Source organism: Tursiops truncatus, chromosome 11 (genome assembly GCF_011762595.2).
Source record: "Tursiops truncatus isolate mTurTru1 chromosome 11, mTurTru1.mat.Y, whole genome shotgun sequence".
NCBI classification, from domain to species: domain Eukaryota; kingdom Metazoa; phylum Chordata; class Mammalia; order Artiodactyla; family Delphinidae; genus Tursiops; species Tursiops truncatus.
The window spans coordinates 17,044,264-17,068,800 of NC_047044.1; the positions used below are offsets into that span (position 1 = coordinate 17,044,264).

General features: G+C 37.1%; 1 protein-coding gene across 2 annotated transcripts in view; it reads left to right on the forward strand.

Moving 5' to 3' along the window:
• Nucleotides 1-24,537, forward strand: part of SLC41A2 (solute carrier family 41 member 2) — a 128,721-nt gene that overhangs the window by 11,706 nt on the left and 92,478 nt on the right. For both annotated transcript variants that reach the window (XM_073788246.1, XM_019918735.3), the window contains exon 2: nt 10,616-11,340. In XM_073788246.1, the coding sequence (XP_073644347.1) occupies nt 10,786-11,340 (555 nt within the window). In that variant the 5' untranslated portion in view covers nt 10,616-10,785. The remainder of the gene's footprint in view (nt 1-10,615; nt 11,341-24,537) is intronic.

Here is a 24,537-nt window from a genome sequence, read left to right on the forward strand (position 1 = left end):
TTTTTGGTTATGGCTGTTCTGACCAGTGTGAAATGATACCTCATTGTGGTTTTGATTTGCATTTCTCTAATATGTTGTTGAGCATTTTTTCATGTGCCTGTTGGCCATCTGTTAATGTTTTGACTTTTAAAGAAACAATGAAATAGTCTTTCTAGGAAAAGTTGTACCTTGTTGTGAGTCTTATTTTGTTTGGAGTTATTTTGAATTATATGTCATGGCTCATGGGGGAGACACACTGTAGACTTGATGGCAGCCTGGCCCTTCCTTGGAACTTGGTGGCACAGATACAGTTGTTTATTCATGATCATCTAACAATATAAAATATAAATGAAATAATTGCTGTGAATACAGTGGAATGTTAGTTTTCTGGAAGTGTTTAGGATGTATTAATTGAATGAATGTTGCCTTTTAGTTGTGTTCCTACTGGGAAACCGTGGAGGGGGAGAAGTAGGAAAGAAGAAATTTTAGAGCCCCTGGGAGTTTTAGAAAGAGGAAATTTTAAGTAGCCATTAAAAATAACTTTGTAGGATACTGATAAGACACTCTTTTTTGATATTTTATGAAATGCAAAAAGCAGGATGCCAAACTGTGTGTAATATGAACCAATTTTTGTTTTAAACATAGATATAGAAAAAATATATCAACAATAAAGTTATCATACGCACTAATATATCATCAGTGATTATCTCTGGATGCTGGGTTTCCAGAATAAACAACTTTGTTTGTCCTTGATTTATTTGTTTATTTTGCATTGAACACATATCACTTCTGTGAAAAATAGAAAAACAATAGAACTCTATGCCAGTGGATGTTAGAAGCACCATTTCCAAATGAGCTGGGAAAGAAAGGTAGTCAGGATATTTTTATGAGCAAAGGCCAGTATGTGGCAACTAAGTTGTTTTGGGGTGACTTTGAGGGTAGTTTTAGTTTGAACTTCAAGTTGGACTTAGAGCCCTTGGGCTCCTTTTTTTTTTTTTTTTTTTAACTGGTATTTGAATAAAAAGGAACGCAGCTCTGACCAAAGGGTAGAGGAGAGACTTGATTGCAGAGAGTAAAGATACGGAAAGAGTTAGATCATTATTTCAGTTTGATGCCAAAATAGTTGAGTAAGGTAACACTGTGTACCTGTGGTTCACCTAATCTAATAGAGCCTCTTGCTGTGAGTTTGTGCACTTGCCCTGCCTTCACAGCTCTGTGTACCAGGGAGCAGTGTTGAGGGAAAGTACAGTTTGGGAAGGGGGAAGATTGGTGTCATCTCCCTGGGTGGTACCATTGTGAAGGTGTCCCAGCGAGGGAAGGTGATGGTAGGCCACCACCTGAGGAAGACCTCACTGGGTTTGGGAGCGGTCCTGTTTCGTCACCTAGTAGAAGGTAGTGTAATTCTGTGTGGCCTGCTCAGCAGGGTGTAGCGTGCTGCTTCACCTCAGGGATAGGGGAGGGAGAAGGGCCCCTGGAGGGGTAGAATGGCTCTGAGTAAATATTTGGAATGGGATCACCATGAAAATTATGGAGCACTCTTGGTCTTCAAATGTAGAAGAAAAATGTTAACCTTACACGTGGCAAATCATTTTTCCCTTTTCCTTTTCTTAGAAAGAAGATTTTTACTTTGACACATGGTTATCCATTCTGCACTTTACAATTCTGGAAGATTTTATATTCAGTTTTCACTTTAATTGTACAAAGAATAAAGTGTATATTTTAAGTTGGCGCTAGAAGTGTGTTTGCGTTTTAAAAATGGAATTCTCTTTAAGAGTGTAAAGATGTATTAAGGCTAAAAGTATGAAAGTATACTTTTTGGTGAGTTCTGAATAATAATTTCTCTTCATTTGAAATGCTGAACTCCAGTTACCTAGTCTCTAAATTCAGGTATTTCAGATTTATAAGTGCCAGGGAAAACCAGTAAGGAAATGTATTATTTATGTTTTATTCACATGTATACTACCTTTTACACAAAGGTGTTGAGTCACTTTATAAAAAATAACATTTACAAGAAATACTGGGTTTTAAAAAAATTATGAAACCACTACCAGAGAAAATAAAACTAGGAGTGTAACATTAAGATGAATAAATTGATCATAGATGTGAGTTTCAGATGTAGCTGTAAGTTTCCTTGTTGCTGAAGTAAAATAAAAGGGTCGCTCAATCTTCATTAAAGAAAAAGGAAAATACCAGTTTTCAGTAGCAAGGCTTTGTGTAGCTATAATTTCTAAGTAAAGTTTCATGTGACTCTATCTAGGGTGATTGATAAGGTGGTGATGTTCTCAGCAGTAGTTTGCAGGAAATTAAGGAATGTCAGTTGCAAGTTAATTGCAAGAGTGTGGTTAAGTAGTTTTTTTGAATAAGATACATGTAAGAAATGTTTTAAAATGGGAGAAATATACTCTTTTGTTGTTTAAAAGCAGTTTCTCGGCTTCAAAACAGAGTTCTCTGATTTTGCTCCTTTGCTACCAACTATTCACCGAGTTGTTTCAAACAGTAGTACTAAGTGATATTTCTGGTCATTGTTTACTACCTGTATTATAAATCTGTATTGCTATTAATCTAATCAGAATCTAGTTAAATGATTGGGGTTTTTTTTTTCACTTTTCAGTTGATTTGATAGGGGATAAATATAATCAAAGTTCATTCTACCAAGTATCAGTCAGTGCACTTGGTAGAATGAACTGTGCTTTGTTTATGCAATACACTTAGTTCTTTGGACACACACTATATTTATTCTGTCAACATTTTCTCAATAAGCAGAAATGGTTCAATTGCGGATTTTGTTTTAGTTGATTCATTGGCTTGTCTTCGGTGTATCCTTCTTCCAAATAAATCATTCTTTTTAAAAAATTATGTTTTTAAGTGGGGTTGAGGGTTGTGATTCTGAAAACAAATCAGTTGTCTGGTTCTGGTTTCCTTTGGAACATTATTTGAGAGGTATTGAGGATTTATTATACCGAAGATTTATTATACCCACTGATTCTTTCTCTGGGCTCAAACAAATTCTTTACAAATGTTTGGCTGTCTTTTAGGCCTATAGAAACTTGAGGATTGCTAAATTTTATGATGTTACTCTGTTCTATCAGTGGGCAGTCTTAGAAATGAGTGATTGTTTTATGGAGTCCTTTAGCTTTGGGATATCAGGAGCTGAATCATGCCCATGATTTCTCAAGCTTCTGTGTTTGTTAGAGAATATCAGGACTACCAAATCAAGAAAGCTTGACATCACTACCTAAATTACCTAAATGTTACCTAAATGAAACCTGTGTGAGTGCTTGAATTCAGTTTAATTAGACAGTTTCCAGTTTAAGCCAAAAAGTCAGCATTTTTTTTTCTAGGAGCTAACTCTATGCATTTCAACCAAAGCAAAAAAAGTGTGTGTGTGGCGGGGGGGCGGGATACGTTAATTCCACTTTAGAGGTGAGCCTTTTAATCGGGGAGGACAGTATTTGTGAGGTAGCAGTTATTTGGGGTTTTTTTGCGGTACGCAGGCCTCTCACTGTTGTGGCCTCTCCCGTTGCCGAGCGCAGGCTCCGGACGCGCAGGCTCAGCGGCCATGGCTCACGGGCCCAGCCGCTTTGCGGCATGTAAGATCTTCCTGGACCGGGGCACGAACCCGTGTCCGCTGCATCGGCAGGCGGATTCTCAACCACTGCGCTACCAGGGAAGCCCAAGTTTCATTCTTTAAATTAACGTAGTGGAAGAAAACTGAGCGGCCGTAAAGGCAGCCTGCGGTTTGAGTGCTGTAAAAAGCAAATTAAATAGACATAATCCTTCTGTGTGAACCTGCTATTCAATTAAGTACTTACTGGATATTATTCAAAAGAATGTACCAAAATTTTTTATAAAACAAGAAAATAATTTGTGCAATATTGGCTAAGGTCTAGCTAGTTTTGGCTGGCATGACCTCTCTGAAATCTGATTTAACTGACCACATAACACATCCTGTTTGGTGACTATCTTCATCTTCATAACAAACAGAAACAGGAGACATATATTCAGAGGAAATGAAAGAAGCAGAATGGGGACTTCCCTGGTGGCGCAGTGGTTAAGAATCCACCTGCCAATGCAGGGGACACGGGTTGAGCCCTGGGCCGGGAAGATCCCACATGCTGCGGAGCAACTAAGCCTGTGTGCCACAACTACTGAAGCCCGCACACCTAGAGCCCATGCTCCACAAGAGAAGTCACCGCAATGAGAAGCCCACGCACCGCAATGAAGAGTAGCTCCCACTTGCCGCAACTAAAGAAAGCCCACGCGCAGCAAAGAAGACCCAACGCAGCCAAAAATAAATAAACAAAATAAATAAATAAATTTTAAAAAAAGCAGAATGCACACTTGCAGAGTGGTGAAACTAAGAATACACAGTAACCATAAGCTGGCTTGACTTCTAGGTTATTGTGTGTGTGTGTGAGATAGTGCTGTGGTTTTATGTGTGCTTATACAAATGTAAAATACCCACCCCCCAACAAGTTTTGAGATTTTAGACTAAGTGCGATAATCTTTTTGTTGTTGTTATGGGAAGATAACAGTGTTAAACTTCCATTTATTGCCTCTCTTAGTAATGACGCGTGACTTAGGCCTGCTAACTCACAGCTCTGATGAATTTTTCAAGTGTATTATTTAACCTTTGCAATGGAACAGAATGCCTCTTCCAGCACGATAGGCAGATTTTCTCCAAGATACTGATTTAGTAAATCAACACACATACAATACAATTCTTTTTCTTCTAAAAAGAAGCAATTTTAGCGTTAATGTTTTTTTGTTTTCGTAACTACAGTTGAATTCATCAGGATTGTTTTGTATTAGTTTGTTTTCCTTTAAGTCAGTGGTTCCCTGACACAACTCTATAGATTAATGCTGGCCCATGACAAAGCTTTCACAGGGAGCATGAAGTGAGTTCTTGATAAATCTAAATGTGCTCAATGGAAAGGCTTTTAGTCCAAGATTTTGTCCTTTGTGCATTTTTATTTTTAGAGGAAAGATCATTTTTAAATTGGTAAAATTTGGGGGGAAATTTGGTTAATGAGATCTGAATGTTTGGAAAACACTGTTTTCAAACTCTTTAACCATAGACGGAATCCTTATGTGCTCATATATCAGAGAGATTCTCTTAAACTAAACTAGATGGGAATCTGTGGTTCAGAGTCTTCTTTAAAATATTTACTTTTTTGGTTAGCTTTTGTTAGATCATGCTGTGGTGGTAAACAATTCCGCACTCTCAGTGGCTTTCATCAGCAAAGCTTTCTTTCTCGTGTTGCATGTTGCTTGTAGGTTGCTGCAGCTCTGTGTGTTATCTTTGTCCCAGGACCCAGTCTGAAGAAGCAGCACTTACCTAGGACATGTCATTCCCATGTCAGATGGAAAAGAAGCCATAGCTGAACTATTTCTGTTTGTAGATGTTGCTGCCATCATGAGTCAGATGCCCAAACCTGATGTCAGGGGATGTGAGGCAGTATAATCCTCCCATAGTCCCTGCAGGTAACATGGCAACAGGTGGAGAAAACAATCATCTTATAGGAGGGGAGCAATAAATGGGAGTAAGAAAATCTGTCACAATATCACTCATGTGACTGAAGCACTCATGTGATGTAATGAAAATGTTTAAAAAACAATAATAAACACGTATATACCATCAAGCTTAAAAAATACAACCACTACTTTTGGAGTTCCCTGTGTGCTTTTGTACTACTTCCCCAAATGTAACCATTCTCTTCAAATTTGTGCTTATCATCCCCTTCTTCATATATTCCATTGTGTGACTGTCCCGCCATTTATCTTTTTTCTTGAGTTAATTCCAGTTCTTTTGCTAGTGTGAAAATATTGCTAAGGATATTCTTTTATGTGTCTCCTGGTGTACAAAGCAAGAGTCGCTTCAGAGTATGTACTTAGGTGTGGAATTGCTGGAATGTGGGGCATATGCCTCTTCAGTTTTTTTTTTTTTTTTTCTTCGGTATGCGGGCCTCTCACTGTTGTGGCCTCTCCCGTTGCGGAGCACAGGCTCCGGACGTGCAGGCCCAGCGGCCATGGCTCACGGGCCCAGCCGCTCCGCGGCATGTGGGATCTTCCCGGACCGGGGCATGAACCCGTGCTCCCTGCATCGGCAGGCAGACTCTCAACCACTGCGCCACCAGGGAAGCCCGCCTCTTCAGTTTTAGTAGATAATACCAAATTGTTTTCCAGCATGGTTGTACAGTTTACACTTGCACTAGTGGTGTTGTATGTGTTACCAGTTCTCATGTCTTTGTTCACATTTGAAAGTCTGACAACATCTAATTTTTAGTCTAATGGGTGTAAATCAGATTCTTTTTTGAATGTTCAGGGAAGTGCTTCTCAAACTTCCATGTGTACATAAATCACTTGGAGATGCTATTAAAAGCACAGGTTGTGATTCAGTAGGTTGGGTTATGCATGGGAGCTGAGATCCTGCATTTCTCATAACCACCCAGGTGATACCAGTGCTGCTGCACCGTGGACCATACTTTGAGTAACAAGGGTTTAAGGCACTCGAATAGACTTGCCCCTGTGTTGGCTCCACATAACACCTAAAGAATCTTTGGAACAAAATTGCTACATAACAGCATCTGATATAGCCACTCAATCTAGGGTTTTTGAATCATGCCTGATATTTTTATTGACCTTACATGAGCACTATAGATAATACTTCTTTTTCATGTAGTAATTTGGAAAAAAAAAATCAAGCCACAATGTTAATCACTGTACCTGTTTTACCTGCTGCAGATGCTTTTTGTTTTTTTTTTTGGAAACCTGTTTTGTGCAAACATTGGCCATTAGCAAATAAAGTAGTGGATTCCTTTTTCCTAGAGATTGCTTGCTTTATAACTTACAAAGAGAATTGAGAATTGAAACCTAAGCTAACCTAAACTTTTAAAGACACTGTTTATTTTCGGCTATGTTGGTACTAGATTAAAATTACCTATTAGGTAGCTAAAGAGTAACCCATAAATATCTCCACTGGTATTCTTTAACTTAAAGCACCTAAAACCAGGGGAAACTTTGCCCAGTTCTATTCACTTATTTTTTTAAATTTTTAGTTGTTTTTACTCATTCATGGATGAATAACAATATAGAGCAACCCAACCAACTTTTTATTTAGTGGCATATGTGTACATTACCTATTTTAAATCAACCACAAAGTATTTTGATTGTAACCATTATTCAATGAGTTTCTAAGTGATTTCTTTAAAGGAAGAAAATTTAAGGAGTCTTTAAGGGAGATAATAGACCTTGTCAATATGCAAGCATTAGAATAACTGATCACTCATTAACTGGATAAAATGAAGGATAAATAAAAATAAACACATTTTCCTCAGTGCAAGACGGTGGTATGTGGTCCGTGGCATGCACTGGTAGCAAGGTAATTCCTAATACTTCCAAATTGCATTATTTAAAAAACAGATGTTAGGACAGAAACACCACTCAGACTAGCTTAAGCAGTGGAGATTTCTTGGCCCATATAATTGGGAAGAACAGAGATGGAACGGGCTTTAAATAAATGAGATAGACATTCTCATCATGATGTCAGAACCCTCTCATCATCTCCTAGCTCTGATTCTCTGTTTCTGTGGATCCTTTTCTAACACACATGAGCTTTCCTCCAAGTGTTAGTGGTGGTGGTGGTGGTAGTGGTGGTAGAGGAAGCTTTTTGAGGAGGAAGACAGAGTGACAGCTTTAGAATTATTTCCTTCCAAAAGGAAGTGAGAAAACACCCTTCCAGAGGCCTTCCCCTCTGAAGTAGCCCTGCAAGTCATTCACTCTTTGCTCTATCAACTGTTTCCTTCACTGCCTTTACCACAAATTATCTCATTTATTTGCTCACCTGATTGTTGTTCCTCCCCACTACAAGGAAGAATCCTTGAAGCAAGAATAGTGCCTCTTTTGTTAATGGGGCAGCCCCAGGATCTAGTAGCCATTCAAGAAATAATAAGCCAACAAATACGTGAAATTCCAGGGTAGGACTCAGGCCTGCTCCAGGCACTGGTCATTATGTGGTCTGGAGGGGAGGGGACTGTGATGCTAGGCCTACCAGAACCTCATGGAACAGGGCAAGTGTGGTTTTACGTGGGAGACGGAAATACCATAAGCTGAAAAACTGCGGAAAGATGCTGAGGAAAACAACAATAAAAATGTGGTTTTCTGTTTGTTTGTTTTATGCTCTTTAAGCGTAGTTTCCCATTTCACCCAGCTGCCCAGTCTTGTTGTTCAAGGTTGTGCAGATCCTGCAGTGCCTGAAGGTGCTTGGCTGAGGGCGTGGAGGGGGGCTGAAATCCAGCCGGAGACTCCATTCCTGTGGCTTCCTTTTTCCGGGAGGTACTGTTTTAAATTTACCCAAAGGCTCTATCTGTTCTCTGTACACAGTGGCCCTGTTTACAGAATATCCACCTCTCAGTCTAACCTTCTAAAGAAAGAATACTAGAGGCAAGAGTAAGAGCTGGATGTGTCTTCGCATCTGGATCCTGCTGGCCAACTCAGTGCAGACTATGTGCTTAACCATGTCCTGCAAATACTCTAAGAGAGATGACTTGTTTTGGGAAATTCCTCTTTGTTTAACCTTCTCCTCACTCCATTTTACTATTTAGTGTTAGCTGGTCAATTTTCCTGAGCATGCTTTTTGAGCTGAATGGTGACTGAATGGTGATATACATACTGTCATCTCTCTTTATTGTTTATCTACATTTCTCTGCATTTCCATTTTGATTACCCTTATAATTCTGCTTCTAGGGGAAGAAGAAATTGCCTATATCCATCACTGGCCCTTCAGACTTGTCTTAAAGCTTTATCTCTTTGAGATTTGCTCTGTTTTTTTGTTTGCTTAGAGATCTCTTTGGGGCAGTGAAATGCTCACTACTTAAAAAGAGGTGAATTGGTTGAAGGAACAGAAACCCACTCAATCTGACTCATGTAAGGCTGCTGGAAATCTCATAAGTTCCAGACATACAGCTGAGCCCTTCTTACATGGAAAGTTCTCAGGCAGCTGTTCTGGCTTTCTTCCTCTTTGTGGACTGCTTGGGTTCTTCTTTGCTTCACTCGGACATTGCTTCCATTCCTTTGATTTTCTTTAAACACTGCCTTTGTCTGCATACTGATCAGCCTGCAAGTGGCAAAGATGGCAACTAGTACTTAATCTCATCGGATTCTCTGCAGGTCCACAGGATGTCTGTACTGTAATCACTTGGGGAGCTTAAAAAAAAAAAAAGGTTTATATGCCTCAAATATATTCTGAGTCAGTAGGTCCAGAGTCCTAGAATCTATATTTTAAGACTATTCCCCAGCAGGAATTCCCAGACCCCTCCATAATCACAAGAGGGAAGAAAGGAAAGTGAGTGAATGATGAAGTAGATGAACCAGATCCTAGCATCCACTTGTCCCCAACATAGTCCCTTTTCTTTTTCCCTTTGCCATTCCTTGTTATTGACCTTCCTATCCAAGGAGAGGAGATCAATATTCTAAGAAATTGAAAACAAATATTGAAGAATAAAATGGTTTTCATTAAAAGCAGCAGTATTGTAGCAACAATTCTTAGCCTAGCTTGGTGGGTGGGCAGTCCAGTTAGGGAGTGGGCCATCTATCCCTTATCAAATCAGAGCCAGTTTGTTGATCTTGGATGCTCTTATAAATGTAAGACGGGGCTGGGCATTCCTGAGAAACACCTGAGGCCTTAGACCCACCCTAATAACTTTGAAAACGTAAGTACCTGTGGTGGCAGCTGTCCCAAGAGTCAGACTCTCTACTGGGCAGGTGATGTATGACCTCACAACTTCAGTGCCTGTCACTCTCAAACCAGCTTACACAATGTGTCTGTGTCTTTAGTTCAGGATCTTTAGAGAGAATCTTGTCCATAACCAGCCAATCAGGAGCATACTCTGGGATTAAGGGTCAGAGCTGACTTTGAGAAGGGCATTAAGGGATAAATGCATTGCAAGCTTTCTTTTGGTTGGCTTGCAAAATAGGATTAAGTGAATATTTGTAATCCCTTTTCATTTTGGTTATTTCTTAGGTAACAGAGGGATTATATTCCTAAATCAACTATAATGAATTTTTTGTATGTCAGAAACTACAAATATGACATCAACCTAATTTTACATGTGGAGTACATGCCACGTACACTATTTAGGATATTTATCAAATAATTTCATGGCAAACATTGTCATCGTTTCTTCATATTTTAATAACAAAATGTATATTATATTAAGTTGTAAATAAAGTAACACAGATTATTATTTAATATGTTTAAAATATAATGTCATATACTTTACCTTTGTTGTGCCTGCATATGTAAAAGGTTGTAGCAATTTGATTCTGAGACCTCAGTATAAGTAATGGAAGCCATTACTTTATTTGTCTATTGTAGAATTTCAGAGACATTTGAAGACTTTACATGGGTATTAATTACATAAAGTATACGAAGATAAACATTTTTAACCGAGATAGAACACACAAAGAAGCTGTATACTACATTTCTGTGTACAAAGCAGTTATGTGTTAAGCCCAAAGGGTATAATGTCAGTACATTAGGGTTGGTTTAAGAACACGTGTTATTTTATACCTTTAATTATGAAGTATCAAGATAGTTAATCTGACTTTTAAAAATTATTTTATTTTGTTTTTCCAGATCCAATCCCTCTGTGGAACTTCTAAACATCTTCTGTTAGTGGAAACGTTGTTTTCTACACAATGAAGTCAACATCTTAATTTAAACCAGCATTCATGTGGTTCTGATTCATCTGCTATGGTTCATGAAGCTTGAGATCTAAGGTGTTCAGGGTCTTTTGCGATGACAATATGACTAATAGTAAAGGAAGATCTATTACTAACAGAACAAGTGGTGGTCCAAGTAGTGGAGGAGGTTTTGTAGACTGGACTTTAAGTTTAAATACAATTCAATCTGATAAGTTTTTAAACTTACTGTTGAGTATGGTTCCGGTAATTTACCAGAAAAACCAGGAAGACAGGCACAAAAAAGGAAATAGCATTTGGCAAGATGGGTTATCAACTGCAGCACAAACTTTTAGTAATAGATCTGAACAACACATGGAATATCACAGTTTCTCAGAGCCATCTTTTCATGGCAACAATGGGCACACGCCATCAAGCTGTAGCCAAAAGTATGATGACTACGCCAACTACAATTATTGTGATGGAAGGGAGGCTTCAGAAACTACGGCCATGTTACAAGATGAAGATGTATCTAGAGATGGTGATGAAGATGTCATTGTGGAAGCAAACCAGAAATTACCAAAGGAGTCCAGTGGTGTCATGGCACTGCAGATACTTGTGCCATTTTTGTTAGCTGGCTTTGGAACAGTCTCAGCTGGCATGGTTTTGGATATAGTCCAGGTGGGTTTTCATCTTTGTTTAACTTCACTGTCTTTGTTGTTTAAAGTGCTTTGTGTTGGTTACTAATCACAAACATTATATTTAGATTTAATTTATCCCTTAGTTAAAATGAACTGATGCTGACTTTGGTGAAGAATCTGCTATTTCTGTTTTTTTTTGTTTTCCTTTAGAAGTTCTAAGAGAATTGTCCCATTCTGACCATAAAGTAACTTTTCATAAAATATTAAATAGTAAAGTAATCCCCAATTGGGTAAATCAGCTAAATGAATAACTCAATAAATGTTATATTTAAATACATCCTTATTTTAAAAATAAAAATTAATATATGCTCATTAAAATGAATTCGGACAATGCAGAGGATTAAATAAAAGATAAGTCTTTCCTATTCCTCATCTCCAAACCAAAACTCTCTTCCCCTCCAGAGGTTACCATTGTTAAGAGTTTGCTGTATATACTTGCAGACTTTTTTCTATGCTTATATACATGCATATGTGCAGTCTTTTTTCAAAAATAAAAATGAAATGCTATATATATTTTTCTGCAGCTTATTTGCATTGCTTATTAATGTATCTTGGACATCTTTCCAAATTAGTAACAAAGATATTCAGCATTTTAAAAAGAGTGCTTGAGGGCTTCCCTGGTGGCACAGTGGTTGAGAGTCCGCCTGCCGATGCAGGGGACACGGGTTCGTGCCCCGGTCCGGGAAGATCCCACATGCCACGGAGCGGCTGAGCCCGTGAGCCATGGCCGCTGAGCCTGCGTGTCTGGAGCCTGTGCTCCGCAACGGGAGAGGCCACAACAGTGAGAGGCCCGCGTACCGCAAAAAAAAAAAAAAAAAGAGTGCTTGATATTTCCATTGTATATATACACCAAAATTTACTTATTCATTCTCCCATGCTGGTGCTATAACAAATATCCTTATAAATTTATCTTTACACACTCATACTAATTTTTTCATAGGATAGATTTTAAAAATGGGATTGCTGGGTATTAGGGCAGCTGTATGTGTTTAAAATTTTTATAGGTATTGTCAAATTGCCTTTCAAAAAGTTTGTACCAATTTGTAGTCCTGCCATCAGTATATAAGTACTTTTATCTATCCGTACCCTTATCAACATTGGATATTCTTGATCTTTTTCATTTTTACCAATTGATAGGAAAATGTTATCATATTTTAATTAACATTCTTTAATTATTATTAATGTCTTAGCATCTTTTCATGTGTTTATTGGCCATTCTTACCTTTTCTGTGACTATTTCTTATATACTTTTCTGTATCTTTTATCCATTTAAAAAATGGGTACATTACTTATTGACTTGTAGGAGTTCTTAATGTAGTATTATATAAAATTACAAAATTACCTATTATATAATTACCTTTTAAAGCAGTAAATTGTTAAAAGGTGGCATTCTGTTACTATCAGTTTTCATTCATCAGTCAGAGAAAGCTTGGCTCTGGGAAAGGGTTAGAAACATTATCCTCATGTGCCTTTGTCTTTCATTGTTTGCTCCCTAAAAGAAACCTCAGGTTATCTGTGACTCTAAGACACTTTTAAACAGATAACATTTTTATCTAAATGGAAAATGTACATAAATAGAAACATAATTTTTCCACCATCAGATGGAGAAAAGATATGAAAAGATATACTGTGTTAAGTATATTGAATTTTTGAATAGACTATAATACTCTAGGGAGACCAAACCTATCTGTCCACTTGAAATATAATTGTTTCAAATTATTACCATAGTATCATAGCTGCTAAAATGAATATGCTGTTTTGGGTTGACTTTTTTTTTCTTCATATACCAGTTATTCTGAAGAAACACTCATCATTTAGCTATAGGATGATAACATCTATAGGAAAAATATGTTAGAGTATAGATTGTTAAGCAGAATATTTACGTAGTTCATTATGTACCTTCCTCTGGTGCATGTTCACTTATTTCTTGATGCTATTTGAGAGAAGAGCACATATGTAATTGGGAAAAGTTCCTTTTATGATTTTATGAACTTTAATACTGCTAGCCCTAAGGACTTTATAGTGTTAAACTTCAGTGTTAAAAATCATAAAGACATAATGTAAATGTTTTGAAAGATTTCATTTGAATGAGGTTTTAAAAACTTTTAAATTGTGAAATTGAAAACATACAGAGTGAAAACAAACAGCTCAGTGAAAACAAAAACATACAGCTCAGTGAATTTTCATGACACAAACAACCATATAACCATCACCTGGGTCAAGAAGTAGACTCTTACCTATACTTCATTAGTGCTCCCTTCCAATAGCTTCCTTTTTTTCCTCCATCACCAAAGATAATCAATAATCTGATTTTTATGAGAACTTTTTTGTCTTTATAAGCATGTATTATTAAGCACCACTGCTTGGTTTTACTTAATTCTTTTCAGAATTTATCCAGTGGAAGTATAGAGTATATATTCTTTTATGTTTGGGTGTTTTTGGTCAACATTACGTAAGTTTTAGGAAACTGTTGTTCATTTATTTTTATTGCTATGTTGTAATCCAGTATATAAATACATCACAATTTATCCGTTCTACTATTTTTTTAAATCCATTCTACTATTTTTTTAATCCATTCTACTGTTGAAGGACATTGGGCCTAATGGTGTTTCCAGGCTCTTGCTGTACGTGTGCATGCATTTCTCTTGGGTATATATGTAGAAATGGAATCTCTAGGTCTTAGAATATGCAGATATTTAAATGTAGCATTTGTCAAATGGTTTTCCAAAGTGGTTGTACCAATTTACAGACTAATATAGCAGTATATGAGCGGTCCAGTGCTCTATATTATTATTTATACAAGGTGTCAAAAGTCTTTTTAGTTTCAGAAATTCTGGCATATGTGGGGTGGCATCTCATTGAGGTTTTAATTGGGATTTTCCTGATGACTAATGATGTTTACTGACCATTTGGATATCATTGGTGAAGTTTCTTTGCCCATTTTCTATTTGATCGTTTATCTTTGTCTTATTGATTTATAGGAGTTATTTGCATATTCTGGATGTAAGCCTTTTAGTTATATGTATTACAAAATTTTTTCCCCTCTGTGGCTTGCTTTTTTACTCTCTCAGTTGTGTGTTTGGATGACCAGAAGTTCTTAATTTTTATACAGTCCCCTTTTCCCTACTTTTCTATGGTCTGTGCTTTTCGTCTGCTGTTTAAGAAATCTTTCCATACCCTTTGAATTAAGATATTCTCTTATAATAGCTCCTTGAAGCTTTGTTTTGCCTTTTACATTTAGATTATTCCCTACCGGGAGTCGGTTTTTGTACAGAGTGTGAGGTAGAGGTTATATTTTTTCCTTTCCACATGGATTTCCAATTATCTCTGCACTGTTATATAACCAAAATATTTGTTATAAATATTTTCCCATTTATGTGTCGTCAACTTCTGGGCTCTCAATTCTGTTCCTTTGGTGTATTTATGTCTCTTGTCGTGAATGCCACACCATCATCATTACTCTAGTTTATAAATCTTGATATCTTAGAGAATGTTCTCTCTTTATTCTTCCTGAAGAGTGCTTTGGTTATTCTTTTCCCTTTGCATCTCTGTGTATGTTTTAGTATAAAACCTTGTCAGTTTTCAAAAAAAGTAGTAGCGATTGTGATTCAGATATAATAAGGGGGAGAATTGACTCTACACTGTTTAGTCTTCCAACACAGGTATGTGGAATAATAGCCTCCATTTATTTAGGTCATCTTTAATTCCCCTCATTGATGTTTTACAGTTTCTGAACACAAGTCTTTTACATTTTTAGTTGGGTTAGTTCTATTTATTTTGCTTCATATATCCCAGACTCAGAGCTAAAGAAGCCGGCAACCAAGAAATGCCAACAAGGGCAGACAAAACAAAACAAAACCAACAAAAGCCTGCTCTTTGTAGCTGAAGGACTAGGAAAGGGACACCCTAGCAAGACAAAACAGTTTTAGACAATAACTGTTCTGCTCTAGCCAAACACTACGGAAAAAACCGTGGCCTCACCCACATCCACATCAGCAAAGGCCCAGTGGGGAGCCTGGAGGGCATTCTGCTAAGTGAAATAAGCCAGATAGAGAAAGACAAATATTGCATTGTATCACTTACATGTGGAATCTTAAAAAAAAAAGTCAAACTCATAAAAACAGAGAGTAGAATGGTGGTTGCCAGGGCCTGAGGGGGTGAGGGAAATGGGGAGAAGTTGGTGAAAGGGTACAAACTTTCAGTTACAAGGTAAGTATGCTCCGAGAATCTAATGTACAGCATGGTGACTGTAGTTGATAGTACTGTATTGTATACTCGATATTTGCTAAGAGAGTAGATCTTAAGTATTCTCACCAAAAAAAAAAAAAAAAAGTAACTCTGTGAGGTGATAGATATGTTAATTAACTTGTTGGTGGAATTCCTTTCATAATGTATATGTATATCAAGCCATCATACTGTACCCTTAAAATATATTACAATTCTATTTGTCAATTATACCTCAGTAAAGCTTAGAAAAAATGAGCAAAATATATCAAAAGCAAGCAGAAGAAAGGAAATAATAAATATAAAAGCAAAAATCAATGAAATTGAAGGCAGGAAAACAGAAAAAAGTCAGTGAAACGAACATCTGCTTCTTTGAAAAGATCAATAAATCTGACAATTTGTAGCAAGACTGACAATGAAAAAAAAGAAGACATAAATTACCAAGATCAGAATGAAATAGGGGATATCACTACAGATCCTGTAGACATCAAAAGGATAGTAAAGAAGTACTACAAACAACTCTGCACACGTAAATTTTACAACTTAAAGTGGGCCACTTCCTCAAAAAACACAATTACCACAATCCACTCAAAATGAAGTGGATAACTTGAATAACTCTATACTTATTAAGGAAATTGAGTTCATAATTTTAAAAACTCCCAAAAAAGAAATCTTCAGACACAGATAGTTTTACCTGAAAATTCTACCACATGTTTAAAGCAGAGTCAACACTAATTCTACACAAGGTTTTCTGGAAAATAGAAGAGGAGGGAACACTTATCAATTCATTTTAAGAAGCTGGTATTACCCAGATACCAAACCAAAGACAATGCAAAAAACAAACCAAAAAACCCAAAAAACCTACAGACCAATACTTCTCCTGAATATAGACCAAAAAAATCCTTAACAAACATTGGCAAATAGAATTTAGCAGCATATAAAATGAATTATACACCATGAAAAATGAAGTTTATTCCAGGGATGCAAGTCTTGTTCACTATTTGAAAATCAATATAATTCACCATATTAATAGGCTAAAGAAGAAAATCACATGACCATGTCAAATGATACAGAAAAAGCATTTGACAAAATTCAACACCCATTCATGATAAAAAAAAAAACCTCAAATAGGAATAGAGTGGAACTTCCTCAACATTATACTTAATTTAATGATGAAATACCGAATGCGGTTTTCCCCTAAGATCAGGTACAAGGCAAGGATGTCCACACTCATTACCTTTATTCAGCTAGTGCAGTAAGTCAAGAAAAGGAAATAAAAGACATACAGATGGGAAAGGATGAAATAAAACTGTTCCTATTTGCAGATGACATGATTGTCTACTAAGAAAATCCCAAGGAATCTACCAAAACAAAAACAAAAAGCAACTCCAAGAACTGATAAATGAGTTCAGTAAGGCCCAGGATACACAATACATACAAAAAATAAATTTTATTTCTAGCAATGAGTATGTGGACATTGAAATTAAAAATACAATAACATTTACTCAAAAAACAAACACCTAGATGTAAATCTTAGAAAACACATACAGGATTTGTACGCTGAAAGCTACAAAATACTGATGAAAATAATCAAGGAAGATCTAAATAAATGGAGAGACTTGCCATATTCATGGCTTAGAAGACTCAACATAATAAAGATGTCAGTCCTCCCCAAACTGATACACATGTTTAACAGAACTTTAAAAATCTCCACAAGATTTTTTAATAGAATAAATAATATTAAAATGTATACGCAAAGGGAAAGAAAATAGAATTTTCTTTTTAAAAATCAAAGTGGGAAGGATCAGTCTACTTGATTCCAAGCTTATTAAAATGACCACAGTAATCAAGACTGTGGTATTTGGTGGAGGGATAGACACGCTTAAACTTTTGACACCAAAAGTGTGATCCATAAAATGGAAAACGGATAAATTGGACTTTATCAAATAAAAATTTTGTTCTGTGAAAGACCTTGTTGAAAGAATGAAAAGCCAAGTTACAGAGAGAAAGAAATTATTTGCAAACCACACATCTGGCAAAAGGCTAGAATAAAGAACTCTCAAAAACTCAACATTTTAACAAAAACAGCCCAGTTAGAAAATTGGCAAAAAAAAAAAAAAAGAAAAAGCATAGAGACGTTTCACAGAAGAATATGTACAGATGGCAAATAAACTTGAAAAGATATTTAGTATCTTTAGCCATTAGAGGAACGCAAATGAAAACCACAATGAAATATCACTGTGTACCTATCAGAATGATTATAATAAAACATAGTGGTAGTATCAAATGCTGTTGAGCATGTAGAGAAAAGGTATCACTCATATATTGCTGTTGGGAATTTAAAATGACACAGCCGCTCTGGAAAACACTTTGACAGTTTCTTTAAAAAAAATAAAACCTAAACATTAACTATCATACAACCTAGGAATTGCATTCCTGGGCATTTATTCCAGAGAATGAAGACTTACGCTAACACAACTCCTGTACATGAATGTTTACAGCAGCCTTATTCATAATAGCCAAGAACTGGGATACACGCCAGAAGTCCTTCAACAGTCAAATGGTTTAACAAACTCTGGTAAATCCATATGATGGGATACTACTCAGCAACAAAAAGAATGAACTGTTGACACATGCAACAATCTAGATGAATCTCCAGAGAATTATGCTGAGTGGAAAAAGCAAATCTCAAAAGGTTATACATATTATATTCATTTATAAAAATTCTTGAATCAACATTTTATGGAAATGGAGAACAGATTAGCAGTTGCCAGGGATTAAGAAGGGGCTGGGAGTGGAGAAAAGTGGACGTGGCTATAAAAGGGCAACAGGAGGAATCATTGTGGTGATGGAAATGTTCTGTATCTTGACTATATCAATATCAATATCCTGGTTGTGAGATTGTCCTAGAGTTTTGCGAGATATTAGCATTGGGGGAAACTGGATAAAGGATACATGGGATCTCTATTATTTTTAATAACTGCAAGTGAATCTATAATTATTTCAAAAAGTTTAATGAAAAACATTATGTATCTGGTAAAGCATATTTAAGCTGTATGAAACAATATATAATGGAGAAAGAAGTCTCCTTTTTTTTTTTAACATCTTTATTGGAGTATAATTGCTTTACAATGGTGTGTTAGTTTCTGCTTTATAACAAAGTGAATCAGTTATACATATACATATGTTCCCATATCTCTTCCCTCTTGCATCTCCCTCCCTCCCACCCTCCCTATCCCACCCCTCTAGGTGGTCACAAAGCACTGAGCTGATCTCCGTGTGCTATGTGGCTGCTTCCCACTAGCTATCTATTTTATGTTTGGTAGTGTATATATGTCCATGCCACTCTCTCACTTTGTCACAGCTTACCCTTCCCCCTCCCCATGTCCTCAAGTCCATTCTCTAGTAGGTCTGTGTCTTTATTCCTGTCTTGCCCCTAGGTTCTTCATGACATTTTTTTTTCCCTTAGAGTTGATATATATGTGTTAGCATATGGTATTTGTTTTTCTCTTTCTGACTTACTTCACTCTGTATGACAGACTCTAGGTCCATCCACCCCACTACAAATAACTCAATTTCGTTTCTTTTTATGGCTGAGTAATATTCCACGGTATATGTGTGCCACATCTTCTTTATCCATTCATCTGTTGATGGACACTTAGGTTGCTTCCATGTCCTGGCTACTGTAAATAGAGCTGCAATGAAACTTTTGGTACATGACTCTTTTTGAATTATGGTTTTCTCTGGGTATATGCCCAATAGTGGGATTGCTGTGTCGTATGGTAGTTCTATTTTTAGTTTTTTAGGGAACCTCCATACTATTCTCCATAGTGGCTGTATCAATTTACATTCCCACCAACACTGCAAGACGGTTCCCTTTTCTCCACACCCTCTCCAGCATTTATTGTTTGTTGATTTTTTGATGATGGCCATTCTGACCAATGTGAGATGATATCTTATTGTAGTTTTTTTGTTGTTTGTTTGCGGTACGCGGGTCCCTCACTGTTGTGGCCTCTCCCGTTGTGGAGCATAGGCTCCGGACACGCTGGCTCAGCGGCCATGGCTCACAGGCCTAGCCGCTCTGCGGCATGTGGGATCTTCCCGGATCGGGGCACGAACCCGTGTCCCCTGCATCGGCAGGCGGACTCTCAACCACTGCGCCACCAGGGAAGCCCCTCATTGTAGTTTTGATTTGCATTTCTCTAATGGTTAGTGATGTTGAGCATCCTTTCATGTGTTTGTTGGCAATCTGTGTATCTTCGGAGAAATGTCTGTTTAGGTCTTCTGCCCATTTTTGGATTGGGTTGTTTGTTTTTTTGATATTGAACTGCATGAGCTGCTTATAAATTTTGGAGATTAATCCTTTGTCAGTTGCTTCATTTGCAAATATTTTCTCCCATTCTGAGGGTTGTCTTTCGGTCTTATTTATGGTTTCCTTTGCTGTGCAAAAGCTTTTAAGTTTCATTAGGTCCTGTATGTTTATTTTTGTTTTTATTTCCATTTCTCTGGGAGGTGGGTCAACATGGATCTTGCTATGACTTATGTCATAGACTGTTCTGCCTATGTTTTCCTCTAAGAGTTTTAAAGTGTCTGGCCTTACATTTAGGTCTTTAATCCATTTTGAGTTTATTTTCATGTATGGTGTCAGGGAGTGTTCTAATTTCATACTCTTACATCGACCTCTCCAGTTTTCCCAGCACCACTTATTGAAGAGGCTGTCTTTTCTCCACTGTATATTCTTGCCTCCTTTATCAAAGATAAGGTGACCATATGTATGTGGGTTTATCTCTGGGCTTTCTATGCTGTTCCATTGATCTATATTTCTGTGTTTGTGCCAGTACCATACTGTCTTGATTACTGTAGCTTTGTAGTATAGTCTGAAGTCAGGGAGCCTGATTCCTCCAGCTCTGTTTTTCTTTCTCAAGATTGCTTTGGCTATTCGGGGTCTTTTGTGTTTCCATACAAATTTTGAAATTTTTTGTTCTAGTTCTGTGAAACATGCCAGTGGTAGTTTGATAGGGATTACATTGAATCTGTAGATTGCTTTGGGCAGTAGAGTCATTTTCACAATGTTGATTCTTCCAATCCAAGAACCTGATATATCTATCCATCTATTTGTATCATCTTTAATTTCTTTCATCAGTGTCTTATAATTTCTGCATACAGATCTTTTGTCTCCTTAAGTAGGTTTATTCCTAGATATTTTATTCTTTCTGTTGTAGTGCTAAATGGGAGTGTTTCCTTAATTTCACTTTCAGATTTTTCATCATTAGTGTATAGGAATGCTAGAGATTTCTGTCCATTAATTTTGTATCCTGCTGCTTTACCAAATTCATTGATTAGCTCTAGTAGTTTTCTGGTAGCATCTTTAGGATTCTGTATGTATAGTATCATGTCATCTGCAAAGAGTGACAGCTTTACGTCTTCTTCTCCGATTTATTCCTTTTATTTCTTTTTCTACTCTGATTGCTGTGGCTAAAACTTCCAAAACTATGCTGAATAAGAGTGTTGAGAGTGGGCACCCTTATCCTGTTCCTGATCTTAGTGGAAATGATTTCAGTTTTTCACCATTGAGGACGATGTTGGCTGTGGGTTTCTCATATATGGCCTTTATTATGTTGAGCAAAGTTCCCTCTATGCTTACTTTCTGCAGGGTTTTTATCATAAATAGGTGTTGAATTTTGTCGAAAGCTTTCTGTTCATCTATTGAGATGATCATATGGTTTTTCTCCTTCAATTTGTTAATATGGTGTATCACATTGATTGATTTGCATATATTGAAGAATCCTTGCATTCCTGGAATAAACCCCACTTGATCATGGTGCCTTATCCTTTTAATGTGCTGTTGGATTCTGTTTGCTAGTATTTTGTTGAGGATTTTTGCATCTATGTTTCTCAGTGATATTGGCCTGTAATTTTCTTCCTTTGTGACATCTTTGTCTTGTTTTGGTATCAGGGTGATGGTGGCCTGGTAGAATGAGTTTGGGAGTGTTCCTCCCTCTGCTATATTTTGGAAGAGTTTGAGAAGGGTGGGTGTTAGCTCTTCTCTAAATGTTTGATAGAATTCGCCTGTGAAGCCATCTGGTCCTGGGCTTTTGTTGGTTTGAAGATTTTTAATCTCAATCTCAATTTCAGTGCTTGTGATTGGTCTGTTCATATTTTCTATTTCTTCCTGATTCAGTCTTGGTAAGTTGTGCATTTCTAAGAATTTGTCCATTTCTTCCAGGTTGTCCATTATATTGGCATAGAGTTGCTTGTAGTAATCTCTTATGATCCTTTGTATTTCTGCAGTGTCAGTTGTTACTTCTCCTTCATTTCTAATTCTGTTGATTTGAGTCTCCTCCCTTTTGTTCTTGATGAGTCTGGCTAAGTTTATCAATTCTGTTTATCCTCTCAAAGAACCAGCTTTTAGTTTTATTGATCTTTGCCATCGTTTCCTTCATTTCTTTTTCCTTTATTTCTGATCTGATCTTTATGATTTCTTTCCTTCTGCAAACTTTCGGGGTTTTTTGTTCTTCTTTCTCTAATTGCTTTAGGTGTAAGGTTAGGTTGTTTATTTGAGATGTTTCTTGTTTCTTAAGGTAGAACTGTATTGCTATAAACTTCCCTCTTAGAACCGCTTTTGCTGCATTCCGTAGGTTTTGGGTTGTCGTGTTTTCATTGTCATTTGTGTCTAGGTATTTTTTGATTTCCTCTTTGAATTCTTCAGTGATCTCTTGGTTATTAAGTAGTGTATTGTTTAGCCTCCATGTGCTTGTAGTTTTTACAGATTTTTTCCTGTAATTGATATCTAGTCTTATAGCATTGTGGTCCAAAAAGATACTTGATATGATTTCAATTTTCTTAAATTTACCAAGGCTTGATTTGTGACCCAAGATATGATCTGTCCTGGAGAATGTTTCATGAGCACTTTAGAAGAATATGTATTCTGTTGTTTTTGGATGGAATGTCGTATAAATATCCATTAAATCCATCTTGTTTAATGTATCTTTTAAAGCTTGTGTTTCCTTATTTATTTTCATTTTGGATGATCTGTCCATTGGTGAAAGTGGGGTGTTTTAAAGTCCCCTACTGTGATTGTGTTACTGCTGATTTCCCCTTTTATGGCTCTTTGTATTTGCCTTATGTATTGAGGTGGTGCTCCTTTGTTGGGTGCATAGATATTTACAATTGTTGTATCGTCTTCTTGGATCAATCCCTTGATCATTATGTAGTGTCCTTCTTTGTCTCTTGTAATAGTCTTTATTTTAAAGTCTATTTTGTCTGATATGAGAATTGCTACTCCAGCTTTCTTTTGATTTCCATTTGCATGGAATATCTTTTTCCATCCTCTCACTTTCAGTCTGTATGTGTCCCTAGGTCTGAAGTGGGTCTCTTGTAGACAGCATATATACGGGTCTTATTTTTGTATCCATTCAGCCAATCTGTGTCTTTTGGTGGGAGCATTTAGTTCATTTACATTTAAGGTAATTATTGATATGTATGTTCCTATTCCCATTTTCTTAATTGTTTTGGGTTTGTTATTGTAGGTCTTTTCCTTCTCTTGTGTTTCCTGCCTAGAGAAGTTCCTTTAGCATTTGTTGTAAAGCTGGTTTGGTGGTGCTGAATTCTCTTAGCTTTTGCTTGTCTATAAAGGTTTTAATTTCTCCATCGAATCTGAATGAGATCCTTGCTGGGTAGAGTAATCTTGGTTGTAGGTTTTTCTCCTTCATCACTTTAAATATGTCCTGCCACTCCCTTCTCGCTTGCAGAGTTTCTGCTGAAAGATCAGCTGTTAACCTTATGGGGATTCCCTTGTGTGTTATTTGTTGTCTTTCCCTTGCTGCTTTTAATATGTTTTCTTTGTATTCAATTTTTGATAGTTTGATTAATATGTGTCTTGGCGTGTTTCTCCTTGGATTTATCCTGTATGGGACTTTCTGTGCTTCCTGGACTTGATTATTTCCTTTCTCATTTTAGGGAAGTTTTCAACTATAATCTCTTCAAATATTTTCTCAGTCCCTTTCTTTTTCTCTTCTTCTTCTGGGACCCCTATAATTCGAATGTTGGTGCGTTTAATGTTGTCCCAGAGGTCTCTGAGACTGTCCTCAGTTCTTTTCATTCTTTTTTCTTTATTCTGCTCTGCAGTAGTTATTTCCACTATTTTATCTTCCAGGTTACTTATCCTTTCTTCAGTTATTCTGCTATTGATCCCTTCTAGAGAATTTTAAATTTCATTTATTGTGTTGTTCATCATTGTTTGTTTGCTCTTTAGTTCTTCTAGGTCCTTGTTAAACGTTTCTTGTATTTTCTCTATTCTATTTACAAGATTTTGGATCATCTTTACTATCATTATTCTGAATTCTTTTTCAGGTAGACTGCCTATTTCCTCTTCATTTGTTAGGTCTGGTGGGTTTTTATCTTGCTCCTTCATCTGCTGTGTGTTCTTCTGTCTTCTCATTTTGCTTATCTTACTGTGTTTGGGGTCTCCTTTTCTCAGGCTGCAAGTTTGTAGTTCCCGTTGTTTTTGGTGTCTGTCCCCAGTGGCTAAGGTTGGTTCAGTGGGTTGTGTAGGCTTCCTGGTGGAGGGGACTAGTGCCTGTGTTCTGGTGGGTGAGGCTGGATCTTGTCTCTCTGGTGGGCAGGTCCACGTCTGGTGGTATGTTTTAGGGTGTCTGTGGACTTATTATGATGTTAGGCAGCCTCTCTGCTAACGGATTGGGTTGTGTTCTTGTCTTGCTAGTTGTTTGGCATAGGGTGTCCAGCACTGTAGCTTGCTGGTCGTTGAGTGAAGCTGGATCTTGGTGTTAAGATGGAGATCTCTGGGAGATTTTCACCGTTTGATATTACGTGGAGCTGGGAGGTCTCTTGTGGACCAGTGTCCTGAAGTTGGCTCTCCCACCTCAGAGGCACAGCCCTGACGCCTGGCTGGAGCACCAAGAGCCTTTCATCCACATGGCTCAGAATAAAAGGG